The sequence below is a fragment of the Oryzias latipes genome, assembly GCF_053564925.1.
Source record: "Oryzias latipes strain Hd-rR chromosome 1 unlocalized genomic scaffold, Olatipes_Hd-rR_3.1 chr1_Y".
Taxonomy (NCBI): domain Eukaryota; kingdom Metazoa; phylum Chordata; class Actinopteri; order Beloniformes; family Adrianichthyidae; genus Oryzias; species Oryzias latipes.
The window spans coordinates 382,195-404,395 of record NW_027616335.1 but is presented as its reverse complement, the minus strand read 5'-3'; the positions used below and the strand labels follow the sequence as shown (position 1 = coordinate 404,395).

General features: G+C 39.1%; 2 protein-coding genes across 37 annotated transcripts in view; one reads left to right on the top strand and one right to left on the bottom strand.

Moving 5' to 3' along the window:
- LOC144981248 (sorbin and SH3 domain-containing protein 2-like) overlaps window positions 1–22,201 on the top strand; it is a 55,097-nt gene that overhangs the window by 6,234 nt on the left and 26,662 nt on the right. For 13 of the 35 annotated variants that reach the window (XM_078943743.1, XM_078943742.1, XM_078943728.1 and 10 more), the window contains exons 1-7: window positions 3,014–3,533; window positions 8,124–8,286; window positions 17,298–17,353; window positions 18,652–18,741; window positions 19,590–19,616; window positions 19,742–19,866; window positions 20,092–20,700. In XM_078943743.1, the coding sequence (XP_078799869.1) occupies window positions 17,344–17,353; window positions 18,652–18,741; window positions 19,590–19,616; window positions 19,742–19,866; window positions 20,092–20,700 (861 nt within the window). In that variant the 5' untranslated portion in view covers window positions 3,014–3,533; window positions 8,124–8,286; window positions 17,298–17,343. Of the gene's footprint in view, window positions 1–3,013; window positions 3,534–8,123; window positions 8,287–17,297; window positions 17,354–18,651; window positions 18,742–19,589; window positions 19,617–19,741; window positions 19,867–20,091; window positions 20,701–21,730; window positions 22,148–22,201 lie in introns of those variants that run through there. The other 22 variants (XM_078943746.1, XM_078943745.1, XM_078943754.1 and 19 more) reach the window with 7 other exon arrangements.
- LOC101157755 (toll-like receptor 3) overlaps window positions 1–22,201 on the bottom strand; it is a 41,099-nt gene that overhangs the window by 16,083 nt on the left and 2,815 nt on the right. The window lies entirely within an intron of this gene.

Genomic DNA, 22,201 nt, shown 5'->3' with positions numbered 1-22,201 from the left:
TTACAACAACGCAGTAAAACATATATAGGTTTCATAGAAACATATATGCAACATGTTTTCCTTCCTTCCCTTTCTGCTCCATAAAGCAGTCCAGCCTTAGCTGGTGTGATATCAGTTCACAGCATTGACAGATGAGTTTGGATGTCAAAGTCTGAAAGAAAGAATTTTGTCTGTGACTATTATCTCCTTACTTTCGTGCTGTCATTTGTTATTCGCTGTCATCCTTCAATGGTTTTGACGTTTTTCTTCTTTCCTCGCATCAGCTCCTCTCTCTACTCTCTGCCAGCAGAGCTAGCTTTTCCTGACAGCTTTGATGCATGCGTGGCATTGACATTTTCACAGGGCAACGTCGACTTTTTTTTATTGATGCAGCACATCAGCAGGCCAAAGGTCACACTTGAAAAATAAAAATGCTTTAAATAGACTGAATAAGGTAGGCGTATAGCTTGTTTAAGATAAATCCATGCTTGGGTGTGTCTTTTTTATACACTGCAAGACGTTCAAATGAAATAAAAATAATTAGACCTTATGGTTAGGAATATTACATTTCTAAAGAAGGTTTTTGATAAGCAAAGAGAAAGCTAAATCCATGCAGTCTAACAGAGCTGTGCTGTGCAGTCCAGCTTCAGCACCTCTCACAGATTTGCTTGGACTTTTCACCTGGTCAGCTCTCAGACATCAAAAGATGTCTGGAATGGATGTGGGGACCACACCATGATGTCATTGCCTGACTATGTCCTCCTGTACTCAAATGCCACCCCCTCAATCAGCACCACTGCACTACTTTAACATTGGCCAGATAAGAGCACCTCAGTATCAGCTGCTCCAAATGTGGATCTTTGGAAAGTTGTGAGAGGGCCAATGCTGAGATAAAATAGTCATTTTCTCATAAGGATCTATAAACTAGGGGGATGGGATTTTATTGAGAGCTATTCTAAGAGTGTGCTGTGATGGGGTTTGAACATTAGATAATTGCATTTATCAAATGGATGTGACCTCAAGAAGGTAACTGGAGGACAGCGCTTCGATTAAGGTTTAGCCCTGAGACTGAAACTCTGTGTGAACTGTGATGTTGTCATGTTTCAACAAAAGCCAGATTGGGTTTTTATAAATCCAAGGCGAGCTTTTTGGATTACACACATTTCAACACGTCATTCTGCTAACTGAAAGATGAAGAGTGATTAAATGCTTAAAGTTCATACTTCTGTGGGTTTGTGGTCCAGGGATTCCCAGTACCCTGGTGCTGTTTCCAATGTGGTCCTCTAATCTGCTCTTTGTATGTCCACACCTGCATCACCCACAGATTGCTACATACCAGACATAACATATCATCATCTCCCCTGCACTTTAAAAATACATAGCTGATAGTATGTCTGTGGATAACATGGCACCATAAAAAAAAACCCCTTCTTTGCAACATTCAATGACCGTCCATTCTGCACGTAAGAACTAGTGATGAAAGACCAAACACATGCATGAATGCATTCCTGCACATCCACATAAACACATACGCACACACACACACACACTTGCAGATGGGGTCTTGCTGGCACCTCTCAAAGGTCAGCTATCAATACCGGTCTAAATTTGTTCACCTTTAGAGTTGACAGAGGAAAGAGCTCTTTATGGTTAACTTGACCATTAAATACCACTGTTGCTTTAATAAATAGAATGATATTAATGTGCCATTTCGCAGACTGACAACCCAAATGACTCATTTAAAAAGTTCAAACATCTTGAAACTTGGTGAACTTGTGATGTATGAACTGCATAAATCCATGCTGTGTATATAGCTTCTGAGTTGAATCAAAATGTATGCTTTTCTGTTTTACGCTTTTTAACTTTTTTTTTAATCATTACATAATGTTCTGTTTTGACAATTAGCTGTACGTTTTTGAATTAAAATTCATAAATGCAAAATCATATACCAGCTTTTTCTGTGGTTTTGTATCAAGTCACCAGACCTCTAAAAGCTACATATTAATGATGAGTGATAAACAGACACAAAGATGCCTCGTTATGACATATTATGAAGATGGTGTTGCTATATTCTTAAAGTTCCACTTCAATCATCTTTCTATGTAGTAAAAGCATTCCAAGTGATGTTACACCGCATTTAGCCCCCCCCCCCAAAAAAAACGGTTGTTTTCCACAGCATAGTGATAGTTGTGCCACCACGTTGCACACAAAACTTTTTAAGTTTCACATAAAACTTTCTAAGTTGCAAGTGAAAATATTAAATATTTGCTTTTCAATAATTTTTTATTCTGCTTTGATTTGGTTTTTTTTTTTTGCTTTCAATTTTTGTTTTAGTTTTACTCCATACAGGAGCTCATCAGAAATTATGCTCTGGGTTGTGGGTGAGAGTGTTTGCACGCCCTGCGCTCATTTCCCATCATCCCTTTGTTTACACTCTGGCTTGCTGGCTTACAGCCCCTCACAAGCCCAACCTAACATTTGCAGTGCAACAAAAATGGTGAGCGATATTGGAGCTACCCAGCCGTACAGTTTTTAGCCAGATGGTAGCTCAAAAGAGGAAAACAAAGACGTACATGGATCTAGTCGTCTGCAAGTTGATACATCAGAATGAAACACGGCAGGAAGCTTGTGGCCCGGCTATTGCCTCTGCTTAACAACTACAAGCATTTTTTCGTCTGCTCCTGATTCACATCAATTCGAACAAAGAAATACTCAGAACTGCAATTTTGAGCTTAATTTTAAAATGCAACAAGAACATGTTAAAAACACCAAACATTTTAATTGAAGTGGGTCTTTAAATATTTCAGTCACTTTGTCTGAGTAGAGAATAAACAAGATGTCCACATCTTGAATGGATGGTCTGTCTGTTTTTTTGTACATCATAGAAGAGCTTTAACAGACTCTCGGTCCATCATATGAGGTCATTCCTTAAAGTGTCTCTGCTGCAAACAAAGGGCAAAGCACCACTTTCTATTATTTTCTGCTGTCGGCAAGCACTGATTGAAATGGCGTTTCCATGGTTACGCGGCGACCCAATGAAGAGCTCGCGCTATTCAGTTGCTGAATGAAAAAAAAAAAAAAAAACAGTGGCCATTTTGCGCCGCGGCATCATTGACTAATAGCAGACGGAAACGGAAGATTCAGCCCATATCTGGACGGACGCAGGTGCTGCAACCTCGGCGGAGTCGGGACCTCGGTACCGACTGGCGCAGGACAGCGCGGGACAAGCATGCCGCCTAGCCGCCTTCTCCGAGGCCGGTTATGCCGTGAGAAAAGAGGTTAAAGACAGCGTCAGTGCGTTGCTATTCGAGGCCCATTGACCCCCTGGAGAGGGAGCTACTGACACAGGCAGAGTCAACGCGCGAGGGGGAAAAAAACAAAAAAACAGGTGTACGGTTTCATCACAGGGACGCCCCCACCCGCTTCAGAGCCGCTGTCGCTCTCGCTGCTGGTGCTCCAGCCGCGCGCGTCGAACTGACAACTTTACTTCTGTCACTTGGAGGACAGCCGCATTGACGGGGAATTTTGCAGGAGGCGGTCATTTTTTTTTAACGGTAAGCAGCAATATCATAGAACCGTGCGGAGAGGAATTGCATAAAAAAAAGTTCCGAAGCTGGACTGTCTGTCTGTGCGTGAACGAAAGGCGTTCCTGTGTGGAGTCTGCAGAAAAAAACGAGGTGGCTGCATCAGCCCCGCAGCTTTTTCTGTGCATTCCTGCGGACTCACCGCTGGTCCTTTTCCATCAAAGGAAGATGGGAAACCAAACGCTGAAAACATAATTACTGTGCATTGACTGTAAAACAAAGCCTAACCAATATAAGGAAGGATGCAGATTTCAAAGCAAGCATGGAATAGTGGAAGCCCCCCCATCCGTCACGCTGATCTCTATTGTTAGACTAGATTTGCTGGAACACTGCTTCTTGGGTGTCTTGGCTTCAATAAATGTATGCTTTCTCCTTTGTAGTTTTGTAGTTTAATCTCAGGAGATTTTCTATTTTTCCTCTTTTGCTGTTAAATTGAACGCTTTAAGGCTGTTAGTTGAGTTTCTTTGGAGCCGATGCATCCGAAGTCCAGAAAAAAAAAGGTTAATTCCTGCTTTGAGTGCTCTGCATCTCCAAAACATTCAACTTTGAAGGGATGATGTCAGGAGGAAACGATTCAAGAACATAAAAGCTGGAGTTGATTTGATCTGGATGGCTAATTTGAATGTTGGGTGAACATGGGAGGGGAGGCCAACAGGCTTCAATGTGTAATATTATCTCTCTGGGAACCTCATACCACTCCCACCCCGGCCTGCCTGCCCTACAGGTGTACCTGAGTGGTGCTTTTCTATTTACATCGGTGAATACCTGGCTGAAGAGAAGAAACGCCACAGCTAGAGAGGCATTGATGATTAATAGCACAATCCCTGACGGAATTCAAGTAATTCCTAAATTTCTGAATCAAATGATAATTTCCCCAACTTGAATATCTCCTTCTTTTCGTTCAGTACATCCGTCGGTGCTTCCCTTCTTCATATGTCTTAGTTTCGCTGCCGCTCTTCAAACATTGATGTCATGACTCAATTGACGAGGTGATAAAGCTGTCTAACACAAACGCCTACAGGCTCTGCCTGCAGGATATGCCAGCTTTCTTTCAAGAGACCTTTAGCACTCGTCTTTTCATCTACCAACATTGGTCTGACATCAAGATTTTACTCAGGGCTGCTTGCCAAGTAGTAAAAAAAAATCACAAATACATTGGTTTAAATGTGATTGTTTTTATTTGAACAGCGTAGGAAAATAAAAATTGTCTTTGTAAAATGTTTAGCTCTTATGAGATCGCCAACTTATTGACCACAATCGCAGCTACAATATGAATATGAGGCAGGGTGGACCCTTTTTACACTACTCTTGAACCTAAAATTTCCTATTTTTAGAATCTTGCAACAGAAGAAGAAATCTGTGCATTGCAATCTCCATTTAAGTTTAGTTGTACCTCTTTTTTTTTTTCAACCAGCAACAAAGGCATGAGTATCGTTCTCTGAAGTTGTAGCTACTGTAGCTTCCTGTCAAACAGACTCTTTGATGAGCTATGGGTTTGTGAGGATCCTAATTCTTTAGGACTTGATGTGGACTCCACCTGTTTACAAGAGTTCTGTTTAGGGCTGCGCAATATGAGGAAAAGTCGCGATTATGTGGTATTACATACTTGTGCCAAACTCCATGCTACTGTGACAAGGAAATTTCCCATTCGTGGGATTAATAAATCTAATCTAAATCTAATCTAAATTAGTGATCAATATTGATAAATATGACGATGTAACTTGTGGTACATGAACAAAAAGCAAAACAACCAAAAGCATTTCTATTTCACTGCAACAGTTTAATTCAAATAAGAGTCAACATAACTTAAATTATGCATAAATGGATTTTTTTTTTGAATTTGTTAAATACTTCAAGCTGCCACACCATGTTTTAGCAAATTTAAGGTAACCGTTGATTGCAATTTTGCCGACTTTTGGGATATGCATAGTGCACAGCTTGATATTGCTATGATGATAATTTTTACGATTTTTTTTTTTTGTGCAGGCCTAGTTCTATGGGCTGCATGAACAGAGGAAAACTTGTGATGTGAGAATTTAGTGACCAGTATTGCTACGACAATACATGAAGAAAAAGGAGAAAAAAAACCCCAACAACTAACACATAATTTCTATTTCATTGCAACAGCTTTATTTAAATAAGTCAAAATAACTTAAATTATACTGTAAATGTAAAATGTTGGTTGTATGTTTGGAAATGCAGAGAAAAGAATAGTTATCCACCATCCTGGTAGTACTGGCCAAAACTGATATGGACAAAATTAAGAACAATGTAGATAGTGTGCGCTTAGCCTTTTTCGTTTTGAAACATCAAGGTTCCTCTGTCTATGCATGTCTGTAAATATTCAAGGTAACCATTTATTGCAGTTATTGCTGTCTTTGGCGATATGCGTATAGCACAGGCTGATGATGCGATAGCAATACTTTTGTGATTTGTTATGCAAGACTTAGTTTCATGAAGTCATCAAATAGTTTCCATTTCTGCTTTGTGCTATGGTCACTAACAAGTTGAATGTTTCTGCTCTCAATTATTAACTTTTAAAGTTGAATTTTGAAGTGTTTTATTTTCTTTTTTAGAATATTACTTGCATTTAGTAAACAATCATACATTTGGATAATCTTCTCATTCATTTATAATCTTTTCAAATTCAAAATAGCCCCGTTTTTGCTGTTTAGTTTGTTCTTTTTGATTGACAGGACAACCGTTTGATTAGTCTCATTTCCATTTCCCACCTAAACAAGTCATGTGTGTGGCTTTCTTCTTTTTTTTTTAAACCTGTCAAAGTGATGTTTCATGTATTCCAATCTCCTTCTGTTTTTTTTTATATCCTGCCACTTACTTAACTAGAAATAGCACAGACTTAGAGAAGCTGATAATGAATTAGGTGTTGAAACCATACGAGTGAGACCATGCCGACTTGAATACTGTAGTCTGGAGTTTCTCAGAGGTCAAAGTGTCAGTGTGTTTGAGTGCAAGTTTGTCAGTTACTGCAGAATTTTTTAAAAAAAAGTCTGCTCTGGTACTTTAATGATGCCATTCAGGAGCTCATGTTGGAATTGTTTATTTGAAGTTAAGCCTTTGATGGCAAAACCTAGTCAGTCATGTCAATCTCTGATGGAGAACATTCACCAGCATTTCCTGGTATTTGTCAGATGTTGGATGCATGCCTCATCAGGACATGTTTTTGTTAAGGGGGCGCATTAGGCTGCAGGATACAAGCATCTCATTGATAATATTTGTAATAAGAGTGAGGACGCGGCTTTAGAGCAGGAGTTTATTGGTCCCCTGATACTGCCCTGATTTTTGGCCCCAAGGTTCCATCATTAGCACCTGTCACTTAGCAGCTTTTCACCATCTCTCTGTGATCCTTGGCACGTGATCAGCAGTTTCTGGAGGACAGCTGCTGCTTGATGGCCGGTGCAAAGCACTCCAAAAACTAGGATTGTGGGTAACTGGAATTCTTAAACTTCCGCTTCATCAACGGCAGATTGAAACAGACTCATCTAGAACAGCTCTACATATATAATATTAGAGTTGGGATCTGGCAAGTCTTGGATTTTGGTTTAGGAAATGTTTATGTGCGCAAGCATAAGTTTTGGATGAAAACCTGGTGAAAGATGTACGATTTGTGGGTCAGTGAACAAGTTTAATTGGAGTGGGTAGATGCCATCCACATAGCATTTGCCCGGTAGCTGTTCTGCTGGATTTAGGTGTCTCTGCCCTAAGTATGAAAAGCTAATTGCAGTGGTTACGTCATCATTCTGGGAATAGCTGGGAGTCTGGGGTCTGACCTCTCTCCTGTGTATCTTCGGCCTGTTTGTGCATGTGTGTGGTCACTTCCAAATATACATTCCTATTTGGATTACACAGCAGAAAGACGAACAAGGGAGTTGACGGATCCTTTATATTTTCGGACTTGACATGTAGCTAACAGGACGTGTTTTTACCGATGTTCGTGAAATGACAGAGTTTGACGTAGAAGTCATTAGCTGAGAAGGCCCCTCCTTTTAGTCTGGAACTGACACTTAGACAAATAAAAAAAGGAGCGGAAAACCTCAGCTGAGAACATTCCTGCTGGTGTTCGTGCAGAGACGGCCACTTTTACATCCTGACACTTTGACATTAAAACCTGAGAGGATAGACTGGAGGACGAAAGCTCTCCCACATGCATCCCACGCCTGCCACTCGTGCTGTCGAAAGTCGAAAGTGGGTCCCACCTGAAGTAATGTGCACTATGCAATTACAACAAGCATATACGTATTTCTGTATGCTGTAATAATAGACGGCAGACAAAGTCTTTCCGCACATGTGCAGGTGCATATTCTAATGCGTGGTGTGCATGCATGCAAACCTAGAGATAGTGAGCCCTGTCCCATAGCCCCCACCCTTTAACACAGGGGGGGATATTTTTCCAGTCTCATAGACGAGCATGCCCTAGTCTGAAAATAACCTTATCTGATCACAGCTTCACCCAAACAGGGAACTCTCCTTCCTCGTCACTCCCTCTTTTTGGCTCCCTCTCTTAACTTTTGCCCTCTCTGTTGTCTTGTTGCTCTTCAGGCATTAGACGGCGTAACGTCTGGAAATTAAAGAAAGGGGACTCCAAGTTTAGGAAGGAAAGAGGAAGGAAAATCATTGGAGAATAAAGAAACTTGGACTCGCAGCGCCTCATCTTTATTTGACCCTTTAGCAAGCAATCCTTCAGCTTTTTGGTTTTATGAAGGTAAGTTTCCATTTTTAATATATATTTTTTTCGCTTGATGCATTGTTTTTATAAAACTGAAGGCAAGGACCATGAGGGCACAAGCTATTTTTAATGGCAAAAACAGCAAAATAATTCAAATTGTATAGTTATTTTATTTTCTGCCACCTCATTTCTCTACCTGCCCTTTCACTATGAATTCCGTGGTACCGCCACCTGCTCAGTTATTGTGTGTCTTTATTTCCTTGCTTGGGAAATTTGATGCTTGACCAAAAATGCCAGTTAAGACATCTAAATAGATTTTAAAACCCCTTACAGCAATAGAGAATTGGGTTTACCTTTTTCTGCCAAAACCACAATTACAGAGCAAGTAGAGATTTTTTTGTTTGTTAGTTAAAGTGGACAGGGGTGCTGTTGTCATAAAAATCCGAAATAGCTTCAGGAAATGCCTCCTTTTTAAGAAAAAAGAAATCCCCTGCTTTGTTTAATACTTGTTTTGTAACAAAAATAAACACAATTCAACTTTATATATATAGTATATATATACTTTAATTATATATATTGAAATAGATTATGGCTAAATATAAATTGAACAAGTAAAAAGCGACACCACCCTTCAGAACTTCCCAGAGTCTCGTTGTAATTCAGGTATGCCCCAAAATCTCATTTTTCTCTTTTGCTGTTTATACTTCCAGTGTCTGGTTACACCTTTTTTCGTGGTTTCTCATTTCCCATTCAACAGAAGCAATCCACCATTCTCGACATTAGAGTGGTCTCAAAGGTGTTGTGGAATGTCACCTTGACTCTAGGTGAACACAAGAAGGGATGGCCCTCATTCTTAATGCATCCAGAAACTTTGTGGCCTTTGAACAATAAAAAGAGCCTCAATTATTCTATTTGTGAAATAGATTGCAAGTTTTTCAATTCGTAAACCACGTTCAATGGGGGACAGGTCAGTTTCAGCTGTTTGTAACAAGTTGCACAAAAAAAGCAACTAAAGCCTTTTTATCTCTTTTCAGTCACGTGTTGTTTTTATCTTTATTGTCTTATTTCTTCCATCTGAAACTGAACAGTAAAGCAGACAAACTGGGTCTTATGTCAGAGCCTGTCGGTCCTGTATAAACTCTTAAAAATTATCATGGAAAGTAATTGACATTGAAAGTAATGAGTAATTTCTCATTAGGACTGCCAAAGGAATATCCCTCAAATACATCTACTAACGGTTGTGGAAACACTATCTGTTAATTGCCAGGCATTAAAATAAAAATGACGTCAAATGTCAAAGATCCCGGAGCTTCTTGGAAGTCCTGTCCTATGACATCAAATATGGCACCTCGGCTAATCGAGTTGCTGTTATCTTCAAGCTCAGCACTTGACACTGGTACCTGGAGAATCCAAACTATGTGTGGAGAATGTAATCTCTGCTTGTTCTGATAGCTGGTCTGCGTGTTTGTGTCGTTCGTCAAACAGATCCGAAAGGTTTATTTTTCTCTGTGACCTTAAAACTTGATCAGTACCCAATAAAAAACAGTTGTTTTTAAAATTTAATTAAAGAGCTGTAATTTGTTTTGGTTTTTTTTTCTTTATATATTTTCTATTATTTCCAATTTCTCCTGTCTTGTGTTGATGTGTGTCATTTATGACATAATGCTAGATCTCTCCTAGCTCCTGAATCAGATAGTAGATATTGTAGGTTTGAATTTGAACATTTTTACTGTTGTGAGTGTGATTAGAATGCTTACTATCCTAAAAGCTCTAAAAAAAACTTCATGTGTAGGAAGTTTGTGTCTACTACAGTATTCCATGAGCACTAAAAGCAGGAGAGGTTATTAGTCATTTCTGAAATGGTTTGACATCCATTTTCCCAATGCAAGTATCTGTGCATTTGCTGGTTATATTGTGTCCAAGTTAGGGATGGTCGATAGATGCCAGTATCGGTATCCACAGATATTTGCATGATTGGAGTTTATTGGTATCGGGCCGGTATAACAAAAATAAAGCTGTATGCTTCTGTTTTCAAAAACACTTTATTTTTTTAAAGTATACTTTTTCCTAATAATTTGGGAAGCTTGTGTTTACAGTTATTGTCAGTAATTGACTGTTTTCAGGTAAATGTTATTTTTGATAGGTGTACATGTTGTTCCTAATAGATTCCCGGCAATGGGGAGCTCATGATTTACATGAATGGTTAAAATGCTTACAGATATATTTATATGAAAGTTTTAAAGTGATACTTGTTTCTTTGAGATCCTTTGCTGTATGTTAAAAAGGTCAAGTACACTGTGATTGTCTAGTAAAAGAAAAATGGTGCATTTCAAATATATAAACAAAAAGGAAATCTAAACTTTGTGTTACTGTAGACACTTAAGTATCTGAATCTGCAAATATCGACTATCGGCCACAGTTGCAGGGGAAATACCGGTTATCGGTATCGGACAGAAAAATTATATCGGCCCATCCCTAGACCAAGTAATGGCTTTTGCAATGTATGAAGCCTGGACATCTACTGTGATCTCAGTCATGTATTACAGTTGGATTTCTGTCGATAGTGCTTCCCATAAGATGCATCGACAAATGTTTGCTGTATAATAGCTACTTTTTTGTGATGAAATATCCATACACTCCAGTTGGCAAAGTGCTAAGTTTCCATGTCAATTTACATAATTTGTCTTGTACTGGCCATGAACATTAGAACCGTCCCCACTGGTTTCATTTTAAGATCTAAGCAAAGAGCAAATAACAAACTCCCCAACTTGTCACATTGGATTCCATCTTCCTTCCCTCGAGCCCTGACACACAGCACCAGAGCTTGTGTTACATAATTGCATTAGCGCTCTCAGGCCAATGGCTCTGCTTGTTAGCGGAGTTGTGATGCAATCTGCAGAACACATGGCCCTCTGTTGTTTGCGGCATGAGCAGAGAGCGGGCATGCGGGGTCAGCATGTTGACCCGGTCTATTCATTCTTAGAGACAGAGGGGGGTCTACTAATGAGTGGCAAGGTTGAACAAACAATGCTGATAACGGACACATTGTTGGAGGTAGCTGTTGTTCAACTAGTGGCAGTAATGTGCTGGTGGAACAGTTACAAAGTCCCGATGAAGCATTTCCTCAAAACTGACCTACATCTAACAACAAGCTGCTTTGTACTTGTGCAAAATACAGGTGCAAAGGAGTGTTCTGAGTTAAGACCCGTTAAGTCCATTTGGTAACTGTATCAAAACAATTGTACCTTCAGATCGAGTACATTTTTGATATGTTTTTGAGTGGGAATGTAGAATTTTTAAACCCAGTTTAAAAATAAAAGGAAATACTTGCCTTTAATTTCCTTTTTTATTGAGAGAAACTAAAAAACCATCTGAATTTGCAACCTGGTGCATGAGTAATATCAATGAAGAGAAAAAATATCTATGAATTTTAAAACAGGAGGTTAATTGGTCTGTGTCCAGTTTTATTCAATTGCCATATGATCAGATGTTCAGAAGAATTTAAAACTCTTAAACTATATTTAAATAATCTCAAACAGTCAACCAAATAACTTTTTGAGCTAAGAAATGTTTAAAAAAGGAAGAAATGTAGTCCCATCTCTGGGGTGACTGACCACACAGATGGTATTTGACCTTAAAGGAGGTCAAATGAACCCTCGCTATGTTAAAACTTCGCTGTAATCTAATGAAAGATGGAGATTTTTTATTTTTTTATTTCCAATGGATGACAGTAGAAGAAAGTAAAAAGGAAACCCAGGTCACCTCCCTGCTGTATTGTCAGCTCAAATGACAATTTGGAAATAAAGGCAAGAAAGGAAGATGTCAACTCAGGTGTCAAATATGCATTAAAGAGAGCCAGAATGAATTTCTTTTACAGATACAAAGACTTTTATCATAAATTGATAAAAGTCAAAGGAATAAAATTGCTTTTCTACTCCTAAATATTGCAGTAAAATGAGATAAAAAAAAATAAAAATAAAAACAGATCCACCATTGCATGTACTTTGATAAAAGGAAGAGCCAGTATGTCATTTAGTGCTGCCTAACATGAACAAATTGCAAATGGTGCTAGTTAATATTTTTTAAAATTCCAATTTCTTCAGTTCGGCCTCTCTGCTCTCTAACCTTCTACACATTTAATCTCCGATCACCTTAAAAGATTTTGCTACTTTTAGCCTCATGGCCAAACTTCATAGATGACATACAACCAGTTTTGTGCGGTACATAGAAACATAAAGATACATTTACACACATATAAGCAGCACACCATGAACTTCGCTGTAGTAAGTCTAAATAGGAAATGGGCAAAATACTTTCAGAGCATTAGCAACCCAGTAAAGTTCAGCTAAAACTTATTGCTGGAGCCACATTATTGTTTGAATTAAAAAAGTAAATGTAATAATTATGTGACCCATTACTGTGGATGTAGTACATTCATTAAAAAATTAGATATTTTAGTCAAGTTGGTACTTTTGCAGTAAATTAACACTTCTGTGACACGTTTGGCAGTTAAATGAGGAGCCAAGTGTTACTGTACTGTTATCACAAGTGTGTTGATAATGATGATGATGATGATGATGGGCTGGAATGAACTGGAATGATAATGCAATATGCTGTGTGAGGAAGCTTAACGATTAGCTTACTATTGAAATAAGAAAGGCCTTCCTTTGATGAACAATTAAGGTCATGCTTCTTAAGTCTATTGTGGGATCAAATGTATGGAACCAATCAAGTATCAACAGTTAGTAACTAAAGCCAAAAAAAAAAATTCTTAATTAATGTGGTTCAAAAGGAATCCAGGTTCAAAACGTAACAACAAAATCTGTAAATCACTTTCTGTAGAAAGTCATAGAACATTTATCAAATTCCTTTCATTCAAGTTATTTTGAAGATACTGACAACAAACATTATGTCAAGTATTAGGCTATTAATTTTCCTAATATCAAGCAAAATGGGCATTTCATAACACATACAGTAACCTTCATTCCTGCATCTTTATTTTTCTGTCTCTTTTCCCACCACAAGTCTGCACTCCCCCACATTTTTTGCCACAAAAATGCATCACTAAAATAACTTGGCTCCAGTACAGTTATTGAAGAATGAAGCAGATCTAAAGTCTGCCTTTTAAGGATGGATCTTTAGTCCTGTGAGTTTGATCTGTTTTTTTAACTGCTAAAGCTGAAGTTTATGCTGCATCTCCAGGGACATTTTTCTTCTTTCCTTTTAAAGAAAATAACCAAAAAAATTGCTTTCACCAATTCCAAAAGTTAGATTTTACTGAATTGCTGAAATTAAAGTATTACAGAATATCTGAGCTTATCTTGTTCCTTTGAAATTTTAGATTATTGCAACCCAAATTCCTTTCAACCAAATGCCCTACATTGTTTTTTTTGTTTTTCATTTTGTTGGACACATGGAAAAATGAAGATGTGGTGTTCTTTGACATGTTTAGATCGCTGGCCTGCAGTTTTCCTCAGAAAGCTTTTTTTTTATCGGAACAGAAGTGAAAAAAAAAGAAAACATTTGTTCAAACATATAGAGTGAGGGCAATCATATAAATCAAGGAAGGCAGATACAGCACCATAAAAAGATAAGGGGGCATACATGTCTGTCGCCCACTTGTTGTTCTCTGAGGACCACAACCAGACTGAGGGGCCGGTGGTCACTTGTATAGAGCTATGTTTGTCCAGTGGAAACGCCCATCACAAACAGCTGAAGGTGACACATCATGAAGAGCAAGAAACATTTCTGGATAGACTTTATCTTTATCCTTCTGTTTGTCTAACAAAAAACTCAACATATGGAGCTGAAAGAAAAAAAAAGTACTTTCTCTGTGATGTAAAATGCCTTTGTGATGACTTCTGTGTCTTTTAAGTCCGTAAATAGATTTGCTAAGGAGCTTAATCTGTTGACAACTTGTAAGTATGTCTCATTCTCAGAGTGGCCTGTCCATGGTCAAGACCCCAGGGCCCATTATCTCTCCAGTGTCGGCTCACTTCCCACTGATGGTTTAACTATTGATCAAAATAATTTTATTTTATTAAGAGCCCCAAGTACAAAATTTCCATATGTTGTGTTTTGAAACCTACATGCACCTGCAGTACAGTCAATGAGAAACTGACATGGAAAACTATCCTATCCTAAATTCATAAAAGACAAGACACTTACCTTAGGATTTTTATTATATTTATTGACAAAGTAAAAGATTTTTTTCTAGTTGGTGCAGAAATGTGGACTAAAAATTTATGTCCCATTGGACGATTACAATGTTTTAAGAATTCTGATTATTTTTGCAGCCTTTCAAAATAAGTCATCTATGTAGAAACATGTTCCTGTCATTAGGAGTGAAGCATGCACAAGCTGAAATAATGCATTTATAGTCATTACTCTGACAGTACAGGGCTGCAAGCGTGGGAAGAGGCTTTGTCTTGCAGGGCACAGGATGTTAGAAAAAAAGTCCAAGTAATCTGATTGAGGGTAGGTGGGATTTGTTTGCTTGTATTGTCTCTACCAAGGCAGCCTGAAGTGACTAATGGCATCCGTTCTAGCTTTTTCAGGGCATGAGTAAAGTTGTTTTTCTTTTTCATTCTGAACATTCTTTTTAGTAAAGCCAGACAAATTTAGTACTTAATTTTCTTGTTAGATGTGCTTTAATCCCAGCTTTTTATGGTCCGATGTAGGTGTTCCAACTGTACCTTTACAATGCCTCCTGAATTGCACAAAGGGACAGGTTTCACTTGGACTTTTTATATGAAATTACTGACCAAACCGAGAGATCTCTATCTTCTGAGCAATAGCAACAATTAAATCTCTATTAAATTTTTTCTGGTTTTTGACAACTATCAATGTCATGAAGGGCAGCTAATCTGACAGTTTGTGGCTTTTATATTGTTTTTTTAACAGGCATTGCTACAGGTCAATCTTCCTAACCCGGTGAGAGTATAATCAGTCATTTTAAAAACCTTTAGGACTCATAATCCAGCCGTTCTCTGAGTTCCTCAACAGACTGAAGTGGCTTGATGGGCTTGAGGTTGGATTTAACCGGGATTTCTTGGGCTTCTTTACTCAGTTGTGTATTTTGCAGCTCCTCAACCAGACAGCCAGTGATTATAAACACTGCCAGTTTCCAAGTGGCCAACTTAAATTGTAGGCAGGAGATAAACCACAGAAAAAATATATATATATTTTTTAAAGTACTCCAGAAAAACTTGACCCTTACGAAGTGCACTGGCCTTCAAAATGATCATGATATCAAAGAAGAACGAAGCGTGTTTCATTTCTGTTCTTTGAGAATCTTTCTTTTTTTAACTTTATCACATGAATGGTAAATTTCAAAGTATTTATTGACACTTATACCCGCTGCTTTCCTTGTAAATAATACAGTAAGCAATTTTCAGAAGCACTTGATGAATATTAATGGAACATTTTCCCTCCATACGGTAAATGTGCATAATAAAGTGCATGCAATCCATCCACCAACTTCAGAGGGAGTTGCTTAATTTCTCTTTAAAGGTCCCGCGGATCCAAAGCAAGTAAGCCTGAAGCCTTTTTCTTCCCGTGCCTTGCCTTAGCAGAACGCCATGGTCACAGCTGCTGTGTCGCCGCTGATCTGTCCCAAAGAAACATGATGCTGCCTATAATCTGACCATCATTTGGACGCAGACAGCTTGCGACGCCAGAGCCATGATTTACCAGTCTGTGTGTGAAGTGTGCGCCTACATGGGTGTATGCATGTGTGTGGTCGAGTATTACTTATAATATGGGGATCTAAATCTGTTTACACTCTCTCGTTGTGGGAACTTGGCTTCCTTTTGGAGTCAGAAGCAAATCCTCAAATTGTAAATCATATCCTAAAGGATAGAAGCATTTTAAGATTAGCTAAGAAAAAAAAACTAGTTTCATTAAATCTGTAGAAGGCAAATAGTGTAACTTTCCCAGAAAGCATATCAACACACACACAGACACAGTTATGTGAGTGTCTTGTGTCTTATTGACAGATTTATGAGGGCATACCGTGAGTTGGGGGAAGATGTCTTCAGGGAAAGAGTCCATCACAGGATGTCAACTTGGTGAACAAGTTGGGATACAACTTGTTCGGCAAGAGAGCATGCCAATTAGCTGGTCAAAGTATGTGACTATATGATAATTATCTAAAAAATTAAAAACACTGAATAATGTTGTTTTTTTTCATGCTGATCCTCAATGCCCCTCATTCTGTGTTTTTGTGTTCATGTTCATTGGTTACTCTGAAATTGATGTAGAATGGATGTGAATGCGAGTGTGTAGTTTAACAAGCAATCCGTCCAGGGTGTACCCCACCTTCACCCCGCTGTAGCTGGGATAGGCTCCAGCAGCAAACGCATGACCTCAAAAGCGATTCAGAAGATGGATAGATGGATTTGACACAGAAACGTGCAGAAAAGTGGTGCGGTGACCGAGAACGGGACAGTAATTCCTACCATTTGCTACTAACTTCCCTTTGTAAAAGCAGTATAGATTCTTTAAAGATATTAAAACAATTGGAGAAAAAATATTAGTAAAGCTAAAAAAATGCATGAACTCACCATAAAGCAGAAATAAAAGGTAAAGCAGACGGAAAAAATAAACTGTTGAATGTGAATAAATGTTTTTTCAGGGTGGTTTCATAAAGGCTTTCTTAGATATATTTTAATTAAAAAAGGGGGCATTGAAAGCATTCATCGACTTAAATTCTGTGTAAAAGAGTGCAAGAAATTCTCCCGTTTGTCTTTAAAAAAAAGTTGAATACTCAGAATGCTTCATCATGAGGATGTGCGCTAGTTGTGAATAATTTCATACTAGCTAGCTTATTAGCTAAAGGTTGCAAGTGCCAAAAAATAAGACAAGTGCAAAATTGAACGAAACAAATTGCTTCTAAATTATTTTTTGTGAAGACATACTATTACTAAATTATATTTTTCACAAAAAAAACTCCAGCTTTTTTACTCCTGTAGATAATAGAATGTTCTGACTCTAAAAACGTTTTTTTTTTTGTTTCTTATATTATCTTTTTTGTCTTTGTTTTGCAGGAAAGAGTGCTCCCCTCCAGTAAATCAGTGAGAAGTGCTCTTCATTATGAATACAGGTATGGATGCCATAAAAACCTCAATCTTAATCTGTTAAAGGTTTTATTTTCCTTTTTTTGAGGATGTTTTTCAATATTTTGGTTCACTTGGGGATTTTATTAACTTGAGTTTAAGCTGCATTGTCTCATCTATAGTCATTGTAAGTCTGCCCTTATTTTACCAATTTGGATTTATCGTAGAGTGGTTTGCAATCTTTTTTTGTTTTGTTTTGTATTTTTAGTCTACCTTGTCTTGCGCTCACACATTTCCAGCAGGCTATTCTCAGATTTGGCAACCATGCTGGAGTGACATAAAAAGCCAGTGACGAGTCAACCAGCAGTGGCTTCTAGTACAACACGCAGCAACAGTATACCATTGACTGTAAAAACTATGGACAGCTCAACCCCTCCCGTCTCGGGTTCCCAAATAGGGAGCACCATTGCTTCCTGATATGGGCGCCGCCATGTTGAAACCGATGGACAGCAATTGATCCGAGTCGCCATAAGTCATCGTATCTACGACAACTAGTGTCGCAATTGCCATGGATGCGATGACTCAGAGCTACTCGGACCAATCACTGTCGATCAGTTTCAACATGTTGGCGCCCGTATCAGGAAGCAATGGTGAGGGATTTTGCGTCATTTCGCTAGAGCCGGAGGTAAGGCATTTTCTATGGATGACGTCGCACCTCGATTGGTCGATGTTTTTTACAGTCTGTGCAGTATAATTATGTCTGTCACTTCCTGGTTTATTTTATTCATGTGCTCATGTGTGCATTATATATGACTTTTTTGGAGAGGGTTTTTGTCATATTTCAAACCTGAAACACTTGGTTGTCTGTTTTTCTGTATTATTTATTGTAAATAGCGGAAAAAAAACCTTCATTATTTTTGTTTACCTTATGGTATTGTTATAGAATAACCCAATGAGGAAAATTTAACATAAATCCATAAAAAAATAATTTTGCTTAAGAATTACGGTAACAGTTTTTTAAAATTTAAATAAAGCATTTACTGCTTTTAGATGTTGGGTAACATAAAAAATGGTTAGTTTAGATGATTATAACTTAAGAATTCTGGCATAACTGATGTTTTCTACCTGTTTTGTTGTTATTGGTTGTGTGCTTTGCCTTTTGGGTTGCTTTCAGGCACAAACATTTTATTATTGTAAGCTGTTAAAAATGCATGTTATTTTCCCTGTAACCGCTGTGTTTCCTTTTAGATTTCATCTCTTTGTGTGTGTCATTATGGGGGTGCATGTGCATGTTTGCTTCTGCTTCTTTGGCCTTGCTGATCATAAAGTGGCTGTGATTCCTCAGATAGTGGAGGATGTGCTCGCAAAAGTGTGGCCTTGTCACTCATGCTCGCCCCCATGAAGAGGGTCCAGAGCTCACCCAATCTGGCCACAGGTACTAACACTCACAAACACGGATCAGAGCATGACGGAACATGATGAAAGCTTTGTACAGCGCTTGAAGAGCCCTCCCAGAATTCACTTTTGGTCAGAGCATGAGGGTCACTCAAATTCTACTTTTGGCTTTACCCACATCAGTGAGCATTTTGGACTGACAAAAAAGCTGCAGCTGCCTCGTTGAGCTCAATTAATTAATGCTTTAATTATTATTATTATTTGCTGCTTTATTATTGTAATTATCATTAATTGCTTGCTTTATTTTGAAAATCAGCCCGTTAGTGATACTTAACATGGACGTTTTCATCTGGTCAAAGGTTTGAGTTGGTTATTGTTGTCTTTTTTTATTTGCTTTGGCTGTTGTGTCTAATTTATGGTTAAATTTAACAGAGTTTTCAAAGAAATGTGACAGATGCTGTATAAAATTAAAAAATCTTCATAAAGTTTTTTTTAAACTCTTTAGCATTAGAAGCAGATCAGCTAAGAAGTCTACAATGAAACATGATACCTTTGCGATTTAGTCAGGAATACCATTTAGTTTGCTTCAACATAATGTAATGTGCTTGTTCCCGTCATTTTTCAGAACAGATTTTCTCGCATGTATCCATTTGAGAGACTTTGGTCAACTTTCTATTTCTTCAGTTTGCTGAATATGGATGGATGTTTTTGTTTTGCCTGTGTCCTCCTTTTGAAAATATGAAATTTTCTTCATTCAATTATAGTTTCCCTTTCTCCTAGCTGATAGTCACTGACATTATCCAAAGAGGAGTAGTTCAAGTCCTAATGGGAATGAATGCAACCCCCCATAGAATCAGTTCTTATTGTTGTGTACTTTCTGTTTCTCAGGTAGTGAGTCTCATTCGTCAGACTTGGGTAAGTGTTTGGGCTTTCTGGTTAAGATCTTCACTCTGACATGAGAAATCTGAAGTTAAATGAATAAAACCGTTCCAAGGATTCAGCAGAGAATTAATTAATTAATAGGATTAATATCTCCCCAGAGTCTTGGCGCTCTCGCAGTGCCACTGACGGTCTTAAAAATGGAGATGCCAGCAGCTCATCTCTTGCAGCCAAAGGCTTTCGAAGTGTCAAACCTAACCTTCAAGACAAAAAGTCCCCCACACAGGTAAGATACCTCTCATACTGTATGACTGAGAGCTCATGTTGTTGCTGGTAAGGAGCTATGGACACAATCATTCTACTGAGACTCTTTATTAAGAATCATTTTTTTAAATCTTTCAGTTCTGCAGAATTCCAAACAATTTTGTGACGTCTATCTCTGCTGCTGCTTATGATCTTCTTGTTTTGTTGTGTGGACTTACATGGCTGCTGCTTTTTATTGTCTAATAAGGAAATCAGTCCTGTACCACTGCCCCCCCTCAGAAGAGAGAGTTTTCACTTCTCTCCTTCTGGCACTAATCCTCCAGATTACAGTCCCATCATCACTCTGGCTAAAGATCTGAATCCTGGAACGCTATTTTTCACTAATAACGACAAAGTGATTCTGAAGGAGTCATACAACATTAAAAGTAGCTCCTCTTACTCTCACTCGGAGACCCGCACCAATCCTGTTAGACCGGATGATCAGCCCATAAACACTGCTAACCCCCAGGAGCGTAAATTCTCTTCCCTTAAACTAACCCCTGTCACTATCCCTGACCCTCCCGCTCACCTCAGCACTCACCCTGATACCCACCCCCAGAGCCAGAGCACAGGCTCCCCTTCACCAACTCCCCCACCAACAAAAAAGGAACCCCACCTTTTACAACCCATAACAATTACAGCCCCCATTCCTGTCAACTTGGGAGAGGAGAAACAGAAAAGCTCAGCGTCATTGAAGCTCGATCCAAAAGTGGAACTCAGGGTCTCAGATCGGGCCCCCACAACAGCTCCATCCCAAGTGGAGACTCAAAAGCATCCGTCTGGAACATCACCAAGACCTTCGCCTGCAGAACTGTTGGTACATAGCTGACCACGCATTGTTGACAAGAGTGCAAAGTGCTGCTGTGAATTGTGTGGATGCCATCACAACACAAGATCTGCTTTCTTTGTGGCATCTTGAGTGACTAAAGGGTTTCATACTGGCGACATTACATCTGATCTTTTTCAAAGTTTTTGTCATTGACTGTATATGAGAATTGGACTGAGTAACCCCGCCCCCCTCACATTCTAAGTAGGAAGTGCTTCTATAGAGAAATACACAGCTTTTATTGCTCTGCTACCTTTTAAAATGTTTTTTAAAATCCTATTTTTTTTCTGTAGTACAAATTATTCAGGTTATAAACTGACCAATCAGATACCTCAATCAAAGTATGTGGTGCCTGCTGGACCCACATTGAACATTTGAAATGTTTGATTCTGTGTAGCCAATGGCGAGTCTGCTTTTAAGTGGTTGGGATGTGGTCCGGCAACAAGCTCCCTCCTGATTGGCGAGAGTGGTTGCCATGGAAACATTGACTCAGACTGACTCCAATCACTGCCTCCCAACGATGTCTGGCTCCAACATAGCAATGCCTGTATTGCGAAAAAATGGCAACTGAATTGACTTCATTTGGTTGGAGCCAGAAGTAAGCCATTTTCTGTGGATGATGTCACACTCACTTGGTCCAGTTCTCAAATACGGTCAGTGGTTTTTGTTAACATCAGATGCTGCCCTTTGGTTTGGTCGGCCTAAAGCTGCTATAGAACAGACAAAACTGATTCAATATTTGTGTGAAAAATCTACTGCATGAGTGCTAGCTGAATTTCCTGTTACTCATGGATTTGCATTGTGTTTGAACTAACAGAGCCTCTTCAGTTCACAGTTCTTGCTTCAGAGGATGATGCTACAGCCTCATGTCACTTTGTGGCGTCAAAGCAGCAGTTTCACCTCAGCTGGGCAAATGTGTTACTTCCACACCCTTTTGACAGTGTGGCTAATAGGTGATATAACTAAGCACTGGCCTCTTTCCCTCCTTCTTCTGTCAACTCCTTGTTACCCCCAACACTAGGGCCTTCCTTCCCCTGACCCCATGGCAGGGCGCTTTACCCATCGCTGCCAGAGCTCTGAATCCCTTGACTATGCGTCTTGCCTAACGCCCAAGGCTCTGTCGCCTACCCCATACGTGGCTAGTGGAGCTGGCATGAAAGCCGGTGCGAGCAGTGAGCCAAGCCACACCGCCATGGGCGTCAGTGGTTTTGCGTCACCCTCAGCTTCCCCCGTGACGGTTTCTGCCCTCAGCCACTACTCATCGTCTACAGCGGGTCTGCTGGATGAGCTGCAGATCTGTGGCCTGGACTCACCTGGTGCTTCTCCCACGCCATCGCCCACCCTGAGCCACGTCTCGGCCTACGCATCCACTGTTGGCCCTGATGATGCTCTAACAACCTCTGTGGGCTCCACTGCTGCAGCAGGCACTGTCACTAATGTAATTATCCCAACAAGGCACCTCTATAACACACATGGTTGAATGAAAAAAAGC